The following is a 16,953-nucleotide window of genomic DNA, read 5'->3' on the forward strand; positions in this document are numbered from 1 at the left end:
TAGATGTTTTAAAGTATGCTTTCATCTGAGAACACGGGGTGGGGGTGGGGGTGGGGTGGAGGTGGGGGTGGGGGAGCTGGGGAATGGGGAAATGGAGATGCAGAGAGGGTGGTCTGTGAGTAAGGCTTGGAAATGGATGGCTTTTCTATCTAGCCTGCCTGGTTAAAGTCTAAAAGTTGGTGGCATTCTACTGCCCCCTCGTGGCCAGATTTATAAATAGGAATGATCTACGAAACAGAAACACTGTTACCTAGAAACAGGTTGGAAGGACTCTTGTGCTCTCATTTAAAAGGATCCCATGCTGCAAATCAATTTAGTTTCAAAGAGGCCCAAGTCCGAGGTGAGGAGAGCCATGGCATTTATTTGTTATCTGTGACAGTTTCACGTGACAGAGCCTCAACACAGACCATTATCTTCAAACTCTGCTCAAACATTCTCACATCAACTAGGACAGCCCACAAACAACAAAGGCCTCTCTCTCTTCAATATTCGATCTTTTCAATCTCATCCATGTCTTCTGGGTCCAGCTGCTTAATACTGCTATCTGAAAGGATGAAAGAGAAGGAAACCAGTGTCATCCTAGCTCCCGGCCGTTCATTCTGGCCAGTGGTAAGCTCTGAAGAGAGGGGCACCTTTGAAAATGCATGTTCTTAAGCGGGGTGCCGTGGTGCACGTCTCTAATCCCAGCACTGAGGAGGCAGAGGTGGATCTCTGTGAGTTTCATCTCTGGTCTACACAGAGTGGGTTCCAGGACAGCCTAGGCTACACAGAGAAATCTTGTATAAGGGGGGAAAGGCTTCTGTGAATTTTGTATAGACATCCCAAGATAAGTAAGGGACACTCACCAAATAGCTGACCCTAATAAACTAAAACAGCATCAAATGGACTGGGTCCGGCATGTACATATCTAGACACCTTGTACAAAAGACAGGCTCAGAGAAAAAAGCTAGTGAGGACTAGGCCTATTCGCTGTAGTCACTTCCCAGGGTTCAGATAACAGTAGTGGCCTTCACGGGTACTTCTCACCCTGCCACCCCAAGTAGGTTAAGATGGTGCCCAGGCCTGTAAACCTTTACAAATTCCATTCCAAATGCTCTGTGAATCCACTTCTTGGGGAGCATTTCCACTGCTTCCAACAGAGTTCCATCTGAGAAGATGGTACCTAATGCCTCTTTGCCATGCTCCTACCCTACATCTGTGCTCTCTTGGGCTTGGGGGAATTTTTTGTTTGTTTTCTTTCAATGCAGAGTCTTACTATGTAGCTCTGCCTGTCCTTGAACTCACAGACTCCTGCCTCTGCTCTTGAGTGCTCTCACTAAAAGCCTGTGCCACTACACTTGGCTTTTGAAAGCACGTGCAGGGGAGGAGGCAAGCTATCGGGTGGTAAAAACCTTGAGGCTCCCATGTGTGCATTCTGCCAGTTTGGGGCCCCAGAAGGCCAGCTGAGCCTGCTTGTTTAGGTGTGGGGCTTTAAAAGGGTTGCAGAGCTCAGAAGTCAGGCCTGTCCTATCTGAGAGGGTTAGACAAGAGGAGGGGAACTATAAATGAGAGGAAGTTGGGAGACAATAAATCCTACTTTGTAGTACCATTCACTCTACAGGCATAAAATTCTACAGATTGCAGAATGAGCTTCTGTGAATTCTACTTGACCCTTACCTTCTATTTAACAGGCAGAAAGGAATCATGTAATCCCTCGGCCTGTGCTATGGCTCTGAGCCTATGAATTAGCAGCGTTTCCCTCACTGTCCGCACAGCCTCTGAGCTCCTCCTGGAATGTGCAAGCCTGCTACTTACTGAAGTGGTCTTGTATTTTCATGAGCAGGGGCAGCTTATCCACTTCAATCATGTTGAAGGCGAGACCTTTTTTCCCAAAGCGTCCCGTCCGCCCTATACGGTGGAGGTAGGTCTCATAGTCTGGCTCTTCTGACTGGTTTACAGGGAGGTCAAAGTTCACAACGATGGTGACCTGCTTCACATCGATTCCTAGGGGAGGAAAGACACTGTGACGTGTTGTCATATTTTCTTTAGGATAAATCCACCAAGAACTGGATTTGCCAAAGGAATTCTTGCTTGTGGGAAAAAAAACCTGGAAATCAAAACTGGTTTTATGACATAAAATATGTCAGTTTGCTTACACACTATAGTGTCTGTGATGCTGGTAAGACTGTTAATAAAGGCTAATTCTGCAGAAATCTAAATGGGTACAAAGCACGTTATACGTATAAATGAACGGGGACAGGGGAGAGAGAGGGGACCCCTCATCAAGCCTACAGGCCAAGCTCTTCCCTACTTCAGCGGGGCTGAGCCATGGGTCCAGGGTCTTCTCACCCATTACAGGGTACGGCTCCTCTCTTCCATGGCTAGGTTCTCATCAGGTCTTTTATTTATATTTTAAATCTCTTGCCTCCACCATTACAACTTCCAGAATGTTTCCCCCACTATCTCTTCTCCCACTCCTCTAAATGTCTCATGGGATGGTCACCACAGCTAAGGCCAGGCCACTTGTGCTCAGGACCTAGGTTACAAGTTCCTCAAGCCACCTCCGGGCTCACTTCTTCATGTTCTTCAGTTACAAGGGCTAGTCACTTTCCTACCAATTGAACTGTTCTCCTGGCTAGGGACGTTGGATCTGTGGTCAAGTGCCCACCTAGCAAGCACAAGGCCCTGGGTTTGGTCCCCAACAGAAACCAAAACCAAAACAAACAACAGCAACAACAACAACAACAATAACAAAACAACAATCAAACAACAAATCCCAAACAAACAAACAAAAACCCCTGGACTGTTTTCCTTCCTTCAATACCATCTGGTGCTGCCTAGGAGACTTCCTTGCTCTCTGAGCCTCCCATCCCCACTGACAGGCTACCCACGTAAAGATCCTGCCCTCTCTCCTCTCAGCTTTTACCCCAGGGTCTGAGATTGTTCTGTCCAGAAAGGAAACCATGAAACTTTATATGGCCATTCACATTTAAATAAGTCAAACTTAAAAAAATCCAGTTCGGAAGAGCTTGAAGGCTCAAGACCCTATATGAAAAAAATGCCAACCAACCAGACCTTTAAGCCTACCTCTGGACTGACCCTGGTCATACTCATGGTTGAATTCCAAGTAAGAGCACCAGTGGAAGGGGGAAGCCCTGATATACTAAGTTAATAGCCATAAATAAGGAGGAGGGGGGATGTTTGCGGAAACCATAACACTTTAAAATGTATATGAAATACTCAAGTTAATAAAAAAAACAGCCCTGAGTCTGTCTGGAGAGCCCAGGCAAGAAGTCCAGCCAAGGGCCATGTGCTTCACCCCTTTTCAGGCAGGCTATGCTTCCAGAAGACAAAGGCTGTACCTGCTGTGAATACAGCAGGCCTTTCGTTCTGCTTGTTAAACTCCCAGTGACCTAGAGAACATGGTTTGAGTATAGGGTCCAACCAAGGACATGGGAAGGATGAAGAAAACAGCCAGTCCCCTTTCTTAACACTCCCCGTCCCATGGCTGTAGATTTAGAACTTGAAACTCTGAGATATACCTGAGACACTAACAATGTTGACGTTATCAGTGAACTGCAGATCAAACCACGTGGACATACTATACATGTCCATCTGAATGGACGAAACAAGGAGCTGATGCGCTTAGTGAGTGCCAGGGACGTGGGACGACTGCTATGGGAGAGCACAGTGGCGGAGACACAGTCAAGAGCTGTGCAGTTTCTTAGAAGGCCGTCCCACTGCTGGGATCCACCCCAGAGAAGTGAAAACGTGTGGACACAAGGACCTGCACATGAGTTTCCACTACAGATGCATTCAGAGTTAGCCCCTTGCTGTAGCAACTCCAACAGCCAACTGGTAAGTGACTGAACTATCAATGGAATCCCAAGGAAAGACAACTGTTCCATGTAGCAAAGCTGGGGAAATTCGGCAGCAGCATGTCAGGTGAAGAAGTCAGACACACAGGCTGTGCACTGTGTGAAAGGTAAGGCAAGGCGGGGGAGGCGGCAGGGCTCTGATTACAGCGGTGTCACACGACTGCACGGCAGTCAACTCCAAAGGGCACTGTGCATACGTTTCATGGCTGCACCTAACTCTGACATACCTCGAGCACAGACATTGGTTGTTATGAGAACCTTCTCTTTGCCATCTCGGAACCTCTGAATGATGGAAGCCCGCTGCTCCACCGTGAGTTCTCCACTTAGCAGGGACACCTGGTGGCCATCCTGCATCATCTCCACTGTCAGCCACTTGGCATTCCGACGCGTCTGTGTGAGAGAGGCAGGCAGTGGTCAGAGCTGGCTACTCCTGTTCTGCCCATGGGTGTAGAGCTGTGGAAGGATTTTGCTTCCTTCCTTAGCTTGCCAAGAAGTCTCAGATCATTGCACGGGATTCGCTGACTGTGTTTCTCAGAGTCATGTTCTCTTACACCCGGACAAGCTTTGGCCTTCTCTTCCACAGCTGATGACAAAACCAAGCCAACAAACACTGCAAGAGTTCTTCGCAGGAGCCATCTGATTGACATCTTTATGTACACAATGAAACAGCTACTCAACCTCCAGCTTCTGCTCCTGCTCCTCCTGCTGCTCCTCCTCCTGCTCCTCTTCCTGGTCCTCCTCCTGGCCCTCCTCCTCTTCCTCCTCCTCCTGCTCCTCCTCTCCTCCTCCTCCTCTTCCTCCTCCTCCTCCTCTCCTCCTGCTCCTCCTCCTCCTGCTCCTCCTCCTCTCCTCCTCCTCCTCCTCCTCCTCCTGCTCCTCCTCCTGTTCCTTCTCCTGCTCCTCCCTCTTCCTCCTCCTGCTCCTCCTCCTGCTCCCTCCTGCTCCCTCCTCTTCCCTCCTCCTCCTGCTCCTCTCCTCCTGCTCCTCCTCCTGCTCCTCCTCCCCCTCCTTCTCCTCCCTCCCTTCCTCCTCCTCCTGCTCCTGCTCTCCCCCTCCTCCTTCCTCCTCCTCCTGCTCCTCTTCCTGCTCCTCCTCCTCCTCCTCCTCCTCCTCCTCCTCCTCCTCCTCCTCCTTCTCCTCCTCCTCCTCCTCCTCCTGCTCCTCCTCCTCCTCCTCCTCCTCCTGCTCCTCCTCCTCCTCCTGCTTCTCCTCCTCCTCCTCATTTTTGTTAAGTGGACAAAAAAGAAGACAATTCTAAAGCTAAGTATCTCTCCTAGTTTACATGGCTATCCGGGAGCAGAGCTGACCTTGTTTTTATGCTACAAAGGATTTCCGTTCTGTCCACATGCCAACAGATGCCAGTCTAGTGCAGGAATATGTCTCCAGATCCTGCTTATGAGGCTTGGCATGTTCACGTCGTAGGGACAAAACCAAACATATTAGCATGTGACATGACACCAAAAAGAACAGCACCCCTCAAACTCACATAAAATAAAGATGGTGGGAGGTCAGTATTAAGCAACATCCAGGAAACCTTGATAGGAGCAGGAGCTTCAGTTTAAGGTTCTGTCTCACACCCCCACTTGTCTGCGGCAGGCTTACCTGGCAGAAGATGATGGCTTGGCCAATGGTGATGCCACCGTAGATATTACAGAGGGCTTGGTATTTGTCTTTCCTGTTCTCACACAACACGTAATACTGCCGGATGTTGTTCAGGGTCAGTTCCTCTTTTCGCAACTTGATAACATTGGGGTCAGGAATGATTCGTTCAGCAAACTGCCACACAGAGTCCTCAAAGGTTGCTGAAAAGAGGAGCATCTGGCATTCAGAGGGTAAAGCTCTGAAAGAGAGGAAGGAAGATGGCTGTCACCAGCTACCAGACAGTCACTCTTCGGCCACTGCCATTAGCTGCTCTATGCAGACTTGTGGATACGCAGGGCTGTGTGCTGCGATCAGCTCCACGTTCATGCACAGTGTCAAACGTTCTGTCAACCACCCTGAATGTGAACCTCAGAGCAAAGCTTAGGCAAACATTCTGGAAAGTCAGGAGTCATTCAAGTCAATCTCCTCCTACTGTGCGATTCAGCAATCTCACCCTGGATATACATCCAAATGGAATGCAATAAATCACTTATTTGTTTTACGCAAAAGGGAGGAAAATGGGATGGGGTGTGTGTTGTGCAGCCAACATAAATACTTGTTATACAGTATTCTCATGAGTAGAAAGTAAAAGGGACCGGTTCTGAAGCCCCCCTTGACTCTCAAACCTTTTACTCTAAGCTGGACCACACTAACTTACTGGTTAGAAGACGGCAAGAGGGGAGTCACCCTTGACCGCTGGCCATAAGGAACAGCTGGATCCCTTACACTGGGCAGCTAAGGTATGAGTGGCCAACGACCATCAATTAATTCAAAATCAAACATGTAAGGAACCAAAGGTGTTTCTAGCAGATCCTGTCTGTGTTGCATAGTGTGACTTCACTGGAGTGTTTCCAAGCACGTGGAATGTGCACTTTTGTGCTGTGTGTGCCACTGAAGCCAGACGAGGTGCCTGCGCATGCTACTTGAGGTGCTCGGCTGGAACTGGTCACCACTGTGTGTGTACGAGCTCTTACGGAGATTTCTGCTCTTATAGGAACATCCCTTAGCATGTTCCCATCAAATCAGCATGTTGTAATTGCTGCACTGTTTGATTTTAAAACTGCTGAGTTGCTGATTTGAGTTTCATGAGAAATCATTCTAGCAATTTCCAAAATGGTATGAGATATATTCCTGCTATTTGTACCACACACTTATACAAAATGTATTTCTAGCACTGACAATTTAATAAAAAAAACAACTGATCCCAGAAAGTATTGAATATATTCTGTTGCAGACAAGATTAAATTCCTGATATAAAGATAGGGGGCATGTCCATCTCATCATTATGTAAATTGTCTTATATGCACTACTAACAAACTGTTTAAAATAAATCTGTTTATGGTTCATTTTCAGTAAATACTTGATATGCATGGTATTATGTATGCCATGTACCTAAATATCTGGGAGTCATATAAAATTTTCTTTGGTGAAAATGAGTCCCAAGTAGAGAAAGTCTAAGACTTGGTTCAAACTCTTAAGTGGGACGTCTCCATCAAATCTGTCAGCTTGGAGTTTAGGGAACATTTCAAGAGAGGATGTAGAAAGAATGTAAGGCCGACAGGGACGGAGGACACTGGGAGAACAAGGCCCTCTTGAACGAGGCTCACATGAACTCAGAGACTGAAGCAGCAAGCACAGGACTGACATGGCTGCCCCAGCTCCTCCGGGTGTGTATTACAGCTTTCGGCTTAGTGCTTTTAATGGGACCCCTGAGTGTGAGGACAAATGTCTCTGGTTCTTGTGTCTGCACTTGGGACTCTTTTCCTTCTGTTGGGCTGCCTTGCTTGTCCAGCCTTGAAGTGATGTGTTTTACTTTATCCTATTACATTTTATTTTGTCCTGTTTGGTTGTTCTCTCTTTTCTAATGAGACAGAAATGGCGTAGATGGCCGGGGGTGGGGGGCAATGAACTGGGAGGGGTATATAGGGGAAAAAACTGTCATCAGGATAGACTGTGTGAGAAAAGAATCATTTTCAATAAAAGGGAAAAAGGAGACCTGACTTATAGGTCTAAATAAAATGTCCTTCGAGTAAATGCAGAAGTGCTGGTAACAGATGGCCCAGGTCTTCCAGTGTGGAAGCTGACTCTTTCAAATCTATACTCATCAATAGACCACACTTCAGACATGCTTATCTCATGCACACATATCCCAGCAACAGGCACATGCCCTGTACTCTTAGCCTTAAAGAAGCTGAGGTAGGACTGCCATGAGTCTGGAGTCTGAGGTTAGGCTGGACTACATAGTTAGTCCTGGTCAGCCTGGGCTACGGAGAAAGAGTCCTTCTCAATGCACGTACGCATGCATGCACAGTAAGAGACTTCAGCTTTAAAAAAATGGAGATGATAGCTATGAAATTCTCATAAAGTAAAATAAAACACAGATCTGCTCATATCTTATCCAAATATAGACTAACAGTAGATTATAAATATAAAGTCTGGCAAATTCTATTTGTCCCATAAACCACTTATCAAAACAGAACAAAAATGGTGCCAACAGCTCCATGGTTTGTATACTTTGCAGCTGACACCTTACAAAGCAAGTAATACCCAACCCACAGGCCCCTCAGTCCTGAGCCTTTCATTAGCAACGCCTTCGGCTACTTTCCAGTTTCAAGTCTGCACTTTGTAAGACCTTTAGCTATGAAGACATGTGCTCGTATGGTGACCATTATTGTTGCTTTAGCTATGAAGACATGTGCTCGTATGGTGACCATCATTGTTGGTGGCTCTGGAAAGATGCACAGCAAATGAAAACCCATGTTGTCATCCACACTGGAAACACAGAGAGATGAGAACGGAGAACGGAACAGCAGGAAACAGAAATTGCACCCTGCCTTAGTAACAGGTGCACAATTACTTCCGTTTCAGATGCTCATTGCCTGTGTTGACTGCCTATGATTGGCTCTCTCGACAGGTGGTCACTCAAGGAAAAGAAACAACTCAGAAAACTTCCAAAACTTGCAGGCACAAGCTTTGAAAATGAAGGCCCAACAAATGTTAGGAAATTGCAGGACATGGAGAAGCAGGGCACCCCAACAGTGGAGAAGCAGGGGACCCTGACAGTGGAGGAAGCAGGGGACCCTGACAGTGACCCGGGAGAGCAGGGTGACTTGAAACCGCTCAGTCACAGAAGTGGAAGCTAAGTATTGCTTGCATATAAAGTAACTGAGGAAAAACTTTTGTTTCCAACACTGCAGGGGAGAAAAGGAAAAGGAGAAATAGTGTAATTATACTATAATCTCAAAAATAAAAGAAATTAAAAATTATAAACATAATAATCCATGAATTGACTACATGAAGAGACCACTTGATGTGATGAAATGGTTAGGGAAAAGCTAAAGATCCCCACACAGGGTATTGCATGGGAAAAGACAATAAAGAACTCTAGAGGAAGAGTGTGTAATAAACACTACACTGCTTGGCCCAGAAGTGAACAGTGTGTTTGTGGGGGAGAGAGGAGGGGTGCACGCACACACGTGCATGTGTACTCAGAACGGATATGACCCGTGTCTGTGCAATCAAACTCTTACGATTTAAGCACTGAGAGGAGACAGAGGGAATGGGTAAAGACAGAGTTTAAATGAACTCAGGCCTACTTTCTAAACTAGGAAGTCAGGGGACAGTAATGTGAGCATATTATTTAAGGCATGAAAGGTCACCATCAGAAAAGACGGGCACGTTCTGGGAATGGGCAGGGCAGGGGATCACTGTTCTTCAGTATAAGCATTCATTACTCTTGAGTTTAACATTGAGTAAATACTACTTCATTTAAAAAAAAAAAGAGCAATGCGGACTGCTAACTTCCTTCGCAAACACCCTTCAGTGCGTGTGAGGAGGGGCCCAGAAACGTGTTAGCTGAAGACTTTCAGGTGACTTGAGTTGAGAAACCTGGGGAACTGGTAAGATTTACTCACAAATTAGAAGTAGATACAGGCCTAGACCTGTTCCAACAGCACTGTGTTTCTAGTCTACCCCATTAGCCATCACACCTCCAAGGCAGCTGTGATGGTTTGCATATGCTTGGCCCACCGGGTGGCACTATTAGAAGCTGTGGCTCTGTTGGAGGAGGTGTGTCACTGTGGGTGTGGGCTTTAAGAACCTCATCCTAGCTGCCTGGAAGTCAGTCTTCCAGTAGCAACCTTCAGGTGAAGATGTAGAACTCTCAGCTCCTCCTGCCCCATGTCTGCATGGATGCTGCCATGTTCCCACCTTGGTGATACTGGACTGAACCTCTGAACCTGTAATCAGCCCCAATTATGTGTTGTCGTTTCAGGAGTTGCCTCAGTCATGGTGTCTGTTCCCAGCAGTAAGACCCTAACTAAGACACAGCCTTCAGCAGATCCTGCCTAGGATGTAAAACATGATTGGCAAATCTTGGTGCGACTCAGGACACACACTTCATCTGGAAGCTTGTGTTGCAAAGGTAAAGCCAAGAGGCAGGAAGCACAGTGGTCTGAAGGCTCCCTGAGCTGGGGGAAATGGTGACTACCCACAGTCAACGTGGAGGTGAAGACGGCAGGAACCTTAGCAGGGAACACAGTTAGGAGGAGTGGAGACCCACAGTTCGTCCTTTGGACTGGAAATCTGGGAGGAGAGGATGGATGTGAAGATTACCTTTGGATACGGATGCTCTGATCGGAGAATCCTTGGGTGTCAATCATCACATCTGCTTCATCCAGGACAAACACACGGATCTTTGTCAAGTCAATCAGTTTCCGCTTGAAGCACCAGTCTAGGACAGTCCCAGGAGTGCCGATGACAATCTGTTTGGTGACATCGGTGCCCCTAGGAACTGTGGAGAAAGGGGTTTTAAGTCTCCTATAGATATAAACAGACCCCCTCGCTCTAACAGGACATGGGCCAGGGTGACGCGACGTATTCCTTGGTGACAGGATCATAGTACAGTATCATTTTTCAAGTGCAGACCCTGGGAGTCATGGTTGTATTTAGAGTATGCAGAATTTCAGGCTAGATCCCAGAGTTCTAGGTGTATGGTGACAATGGCTATATATATTATATATATGAAACGGTACTCTCTGTGCTCTTTAAAAACTGTACTTGGCAGAGCTGGATTCAGTGCAGTCCTATGGCTCAGGCATTTAGGAGGCAGAAGTGAGATGATCGTGCTCACATGAGTTCAGGACCAGACTGGGCAGCATAGTGGGACACTGTCTAAAACAACCAACCAACCAAAACAAAGCAAACAAACAAAACCACAGCCAGCATTTCTGTTGGCCCATGGAACAATGGCACAGTCGTGGTAAAACTGGTTAGGTGTGGGAGCACGGGCAGGGACTGGCAGGATGGGTGGTGAAGCTGGCCCTGCTATTGCATGAGCTGGGCCAAGTCTCAAAAAGCAGAATGTAAAAAAAAAAAAAGGCCTCTTCTTACAAGATGTGGACATGTTGTACTGTTTGCTGTGTCCTCATTATATCCCGGCCTGCACCAGTGCTTAGCCTGGACCACTTCCTTTACTATCTCCCCCACTTTAGAGATGAGAAGGCCGAGGAGTTACAACAGCCTTGTTAGGTGTGAAGCCAGGATTTAACAGAGAGCCAAGACAGGCTAACTGGGTACATACTTCGGTTTCCTCGAATGGCGTACATCACTTCAACATCCACACAGAATTTCCCCATTCTCTCAACCACGCGGCCGGTCTGCAGAGCCAGTTCATAGGTGGGAGCCAGGCAGAGGCACTGCGAGATAGAAGAGAGGAGGAAGAGGAGGGTTCATACAAGCTGCTGTTCAGATCTGAGATCAATTAAATGTTGCCCAGGAGGAGGCATACAATCGACGTTCAAGATTTTGGCTGAACGAAACATTTTAATTTGAACATAATTTGGCAGACTGGAGATGGGAGGTGCTGAAGGACTAAGAAATAGTTACTTTATTTTGGGCTATATAGAAGCACAAGTTACCGCTCACTGTCTTTGGTTGGAGAAAGGGATAGAGGAAGCTAGGATATGAGGAAGGCAAGAGAAATCACAGCTGGTACAATATATATCACTTCTTGCTTGCTCTTAAGAGTCTGCCTGCTTCCAGTATGCTCTGCTCAAATCACATTACGAAGATATACGATCCTGCTAAAATGATACCCGCCCCCCTCTCCCCAATTGGCTAGGCCATCTCCCACAGAAGCGGCGATTGTTGAATGAAGATGCTGTTGGTAGAAACTCGAGATACTTAATGGGTCATGTGCAGGATATACGGTAGAGAAGGCCACTACAAAAGTGCTAAAAATAGTTTCCACACATTTTCAACACATGGGCTCAAGCACGGCTCTCTTGAATAATTTTGATTGACACCACACTTGAAATATAAATTTCAGTAGCCTTATCTGGAAAGTATATTTTGTGCTTGGCCTCCGCCATATGCATCTACAGTCTATGGGAGTCACCGGAAGCTTCTTGAGAAAGACTTTTATTTATTTATTGTTTTAAGCACATGTGAAGGTCAGCCTGTGAAAGAGCTTGATGAGTGCCCTTTGGAGGGAAGGAGTATCAGATTGTTTTTGTGAAAAGAAATGAGGCCAGGAGAACGGTGGGTGAGCGGGGTGCCTTGACCAGCCACTCTGTGTGACCTCAGGAAGACACTTTTCTCCCCAAGAGTCTTTGACAGAGCAGTGGGGTGCACTGGATGCCCTTCTTGCCCTGGAACCAAGCAGTCACCATCACTCAGTGCTTACTTATCCCAAACACAGTACCTTAGGAGATGAGCATTCGCTCACTCATTCGTCATTCAATGCCTAGTGAATCGTCTACAGTGTCGGCTCTCTGCTAGGCGTGAGGAGTGAGGTGTGAACAATCCAGGGTGAGCCATGCCTTTGGAGTGCTGTCTTCACAGACAGGAAACAGACTCGGGTTGACTGACTTGCCCCAGACACTTGGCTCAGTGGGCAGTGGTGGCAAGGCTGGGATGGGAGGCAGTGCTACCTGGCCAGTGCTGGGTACCACTATCCCATATTCTCCCCAGTGCTCTAGGATTTTATGAAGCAAGGCCTATTCTACATTTCACTGCAGTAATCATATATTTGTAGAAGGACCAGGCCTTGCTTAAACATTGTAGTTACAATCATTTCCGCCACAGCCCTTCCTTACCTGTGGAAACAATTCCAAGGCATTCACTCTGCTTAGCATCGCTAAGACAAAGGCAGCGGTTTTTCCTGTGCCGGACTGGCTCTGTGCTATGAGGTTCTGGGACTGTAAAAAAAGAGAAGAGAGAGAGAGAGAGAGACAACTGAGGCATAAACTGGGAATACAAGATCCTGGCTATAAACAGAAGAAACCAAAAACAACCAACTTGGAAGACCACTACCCTGTAAACTCACGGATGTGCGAGCATCATGGGGAGGGCCATCTCTTGGATTTTGGATGGTCGGTTAAATCCCATTGCATAAATCCCTTTTAGTAACTCTTCCTTTCTGTAAAAATAGGTAGGTAGACAGACAGACAGACAGAATTAATTCTCAAACTCCCAAAGCCTCTGCTGGTCAGTAGCCTCATTAATGTGCATACCAGCAGCCCTCAGAAATGCACTTGAAAGGTGCTCTTCTGAGGAGCCACTTTGCAACTGAGCATTGTCACTGTTCTGTGACACCGTGCCTGACACTTAAGAAGGAGCGAAGTTGGGCTGGAGAGATGGCTCAGTGGTTAAGAGCCCCGACTGCTCTCCCAGAGGTCCTGAGTTCAATTCCCAGCAACCACATGGTGGCTCACAACCATCTGTAAAGAGATCCGATGCCCTCTTCTGGTGTGTCTGAAGACAGCTACAGTGCACATATAATAAATGAATAAATCTTAAAAAAAAAAAAAAAAAAGAAGGAGTAAAGTCCACTGTGGTGGGGAGAGCGTGCTGGTGAGAGTGTAAGGCTGCTGGTCTCATTGTGTCTGTGGTCAGAGGACGGAGAGCGACTCTGCTCGCTCTCGGCTTGCTTCCTTCCTTCTTGTGTTTTACTCAGGCAGAGACTCCAGCCTGCGACAGTGGCAGCCACACGTAGGATGCCCTTTCTTCCTCACTGAAACCGTACTGCAAACACCCTCAGAGACACACCCAGATGTGTGTGACCTGGGCCATTCCAAATCCAGTCAAGCTGGCCATCAAGATTAATGCTCTATAAGCACAGAAAGTAATGCTTAGAAATACATTATTTATACATCAGCCCTGTCCCCAGCTATATACAGTCATGCCTCTAAGTTGGAGTACTAAAATAATGATGTAGGTTAGAAGCTTTGGTCAAGGGAAGGAGTAATGGCCGGAAGCCAAATGTTCTGTTAAAGAGATGGGCGGGGGTGGGGTGGGGTAGTGAGGATTCATCTGATAAAAGGAACATATCCATTTACTGTAAGTGTTTTTTTCCCATTAACCTGGGAAACCAAGTGGCATTTTTGGTTTAATTCCTTTTCATGAATGACAGAAATTTTCAGAAAAGAAAAAAAAATGATCGAGGTGACTCTTTTATCGTTTCTCTTTGACTCAGTATCCTATAATCCCATATTGCTGATGCAGAAACTTTTAATGCCATTTTTTCTGTGCTCTTCTGCAAAATGTCCGAGTGAGAACAGCCCAAATGGGCTGGAATGTTTACACTTTTCATGAGCCACTGGTACATTTGGGTGTTCTTTCCTCATTTTTTTTTCTTTCTAGATAGGGTTTCTGTGTAGCCAGTCTGGCCATCCTGAAACTGGCTACATTGGATGTTCTTAATTTGGTATACTACTTGGTGGATGACTGGAAGCCATGTTTGAATCATAGGCCTCTCTACCACTTAGAAAACATCTGGGCATCGGGATGTTGGATATTTTCCTTTATATAAGTTCATATGTTACTATATCTTCCTCTTGGAAACCAAATATTGGGAGTTCGAGATTGAGAACCTTGCAACAAGGGTCAAACAAGCATCAGAAACCCAATCCTTCGTAACCAACGAAGACATCCATAAACCATTTGTCTACTACAAAGTACAACTGCGTGCTATGTACATATAAGTAACATTGAGCCACAGCAAAGTCCTGGGACGAGTACTCCAGAGCCGTTCACTTACAGGCTCTTGACTCACACAATGGGCAAAGGGCATGTCTAGAGTTGTCTAGGGTAGCTAGCTGGCTGCTACCTAACTAGGTCCATTCTGCCTAGGTACACAGCAAGCAACGTAAGCCAGGTTTGGCCTCACATATCTGTCGCCTCTTCTTTTCTTTTCTTTCTTTTTTGTTGTTGTTAGAATATGTTCTGTTCATGGCAATCTTAACCCGAGGGGATGAAAACTCATTTGAGAAAGTCACTCATTGTAATACCACTTGGAATAAAGTATGGCTGGAAAAGTAAAAGCTTGTCACTTTTTAAGAAGTGCTAAGGGGATAATGTTTAGGCCATCGATGCCTGTGTCTGGATTCTGATATGCGGAGAGTGACTCCACGGCTGTGCTTGGCTGGGTATCCCCAACTCCTGCAAGATTAAAATATTTTCTACCCAAAGGTGCTCAGGTTGCTGGACAACCTAGGTATCCAAGGGTTCCCTGAGATATACTTTAATTGCATGTAAAATTATACCATCTACTTTAATATGACATGCTAAAAATGAAGGGAATGCTGATGGTAAACTAGCAGAGTCATTTATTAATGTTAGTAGCATAAGCATACTTCTACACCGAGAATTAAGATACTCACAGTCGTAGCTCTTCAAATGTTTTCACCGAGTAGAGTGGAGAGCTGGGATCCTTCTGTAAGACTTCCACTCGGTGGCTGGATTCTACTAAGGACTGGCGGATTAACTTGTTTAAGAGTGAATTGCTGCCAAATCCACTAAAAAAAAAAAAAAAAAAAAAAAAAAAAAAAAAAAAAAAAAAAAAAAAAAAAAAAGAAAAAAGAAAGAAGGGGGCATCAAGCGTCAGAATATCATCTAGTTAATCGTTATCTCCTATTGAGTAGCAGTATACATAAAATGACAGCAACCTACTCTCATCTTCCTTACAAAAGAAAGTCCTAGAAGGAATGCCATAGCACCGAGAATTCCCTCGTTTTGCAAAGATCCAGTTTCTTATGCTTTGTTGTACCAACCCCTGACTTTGTGCAAACCAACATCTAATTACAACATTGTCCTTGCCAAACTGAAAATCCTTAATCTACACCTTGCAGTTTTCAATGTAGTCTAAAGAAATATACCCCCTCCTAGTTTCATTTTTTTCCCGATAGCATTCATTCAGAAAGAAAACAAAAATAGTGCTTTCTCAAGGAAATTCTATTAACACTGTTAGCGCGATCATAAAGTAAGCAAGCGAAGCTAGTAGGTACGTTCAATCAAACTTGCGTCCTACCTACATCGTCTTCGTCATCATCTTCTTCCGTGTTAAGAGAGCCGTCTAAGAGAGTAAAAGAGAAATAAGAAGCATAAAGAAAAATGTTGAGCAAAAAATATACAATGCACTCTTAGAATGTCCCACAGATTCTACAGCGTATGCAAACAGAGCCATCTCCTGGAAGAATAAAGTGACTTGATCGAGGAGGTGGAGGATTTTCAGTGTAGAGTAACGAAGCCAAAGCTATTTCAGCTGGCAGACGCATGGGGAAGGCAAAAAGTGTTTAATTAAGCCAGGCTTGCTTACAACACTCACCTATGTTTGGGACTGTGGTACTCCTAATACCACGAAGGTTCTTCCTGGGGTGGACGAGATTTGAAAACTATTGAAAGGCACAAATTTCAACCAAGGTTAGGAAGCAGGACATCAAGCAAGAAGCATGGTGCTATCCTACACCAGGGGCCGGGAAGACCACCCCAAACTGCTTCCTTTGCAATGTTAGGGATTACTGATTTCATTTTAGGTATCCTTGTAATTTTATGAATTATCATATAATTGGATGGGAGTTATCATAGTCTCTCTTTTTAAGAGCTCTTAGTCTGAATATGGGCAATATCTGGGTGATGGGTGGTTTACAACACCTAAAAGGGATAGGAGGCTATGAAGATGAGAAGCCTGCTAAATGGTCAAAATCAGGATAGGAGAAAACTCATTACAGCCAGGACTAGCAGCTGCGCATTCTCTCAGGATTTCCAGGGGTCTCTGCCCTTTCAAATCAAAGGTTGGTCCTTTTTGGGAGTCTCCTCTTCTATGGCTCTTCCACCCCAGCCCCCCCATCACTTGACACCCCGCTCCAAATGCCAGCGGGGCGCTCCCCTTCCCAGGGGACTTCCCTCGGGAGTCCCTGTTCTAGCCCCCGCCCCTGGGCCCTCCCCTGCTCAGCGGCAGTTACGTGGCTGTTCAGCCGCTCGCTCTCCGCCGCCCCAGCGTCGCCTCCCCAAAGTAACGACGCCATAGCTGCGGTCTCTGCTCTCGCCCCCGGCACGTGCTGCCACCCCCGCGCGGGGTAGCGCCGGCTCGGCTCAGTGGCCAATGGTCAGGCTCCGGGACCGGCGTCCGCCTCGCGACCACCCGTGGCGCGGCGCAGTGCGCAGGCGCGGGCCC

General features: G+C 46.4%; 1 protein-coding gene across 1 annotated transcript; it reads right to left on the reverse strand.

Moving 5' to 3' along the window:
• Positions 1–334: 334 nt before the first annotated feature.
• On the reverse strand, positions 335–16,908 carry Ddx25 (DEAD-box helicase 25). The gene is given in 13 exon segments (XM_032910398.1): positions 335–544; positions 1,795–1,983; positions 4,085–4,247; positions 5,460–5,697; positions 10,113–10,290; positions 11,080–11,194; positions 12,596–12,697; positions 12,822–12,918; positions 15,161–15,284; positions 15,287–15,295; positions 15,808–15,852; positions 16,105–16,171; positions 16,742–16,908. Coding segments are annotated over 13 exon segments (1,452 nt in total). The 5' UTR covers positions 16,805–16,908; the 3' UTR covers positions 335–482.
• Positions 16,909–16,953: the final 45 nt, after the last annotated feature.

Source organism: Rattus rattus, chromosome 8 (genome assembly GCF_011064425.1).
Source record: "Rattus rattus isolate New Zealand chromosome 8, Rrattus_CSIRO_v1, whole genome shotgun sequence".
Classification (NCBI taxonomy): Eukaryota; Metazoa; Chordata; class Mammalia; order Rodentia; family Muridae; genus Rattus; species Rattus rattus.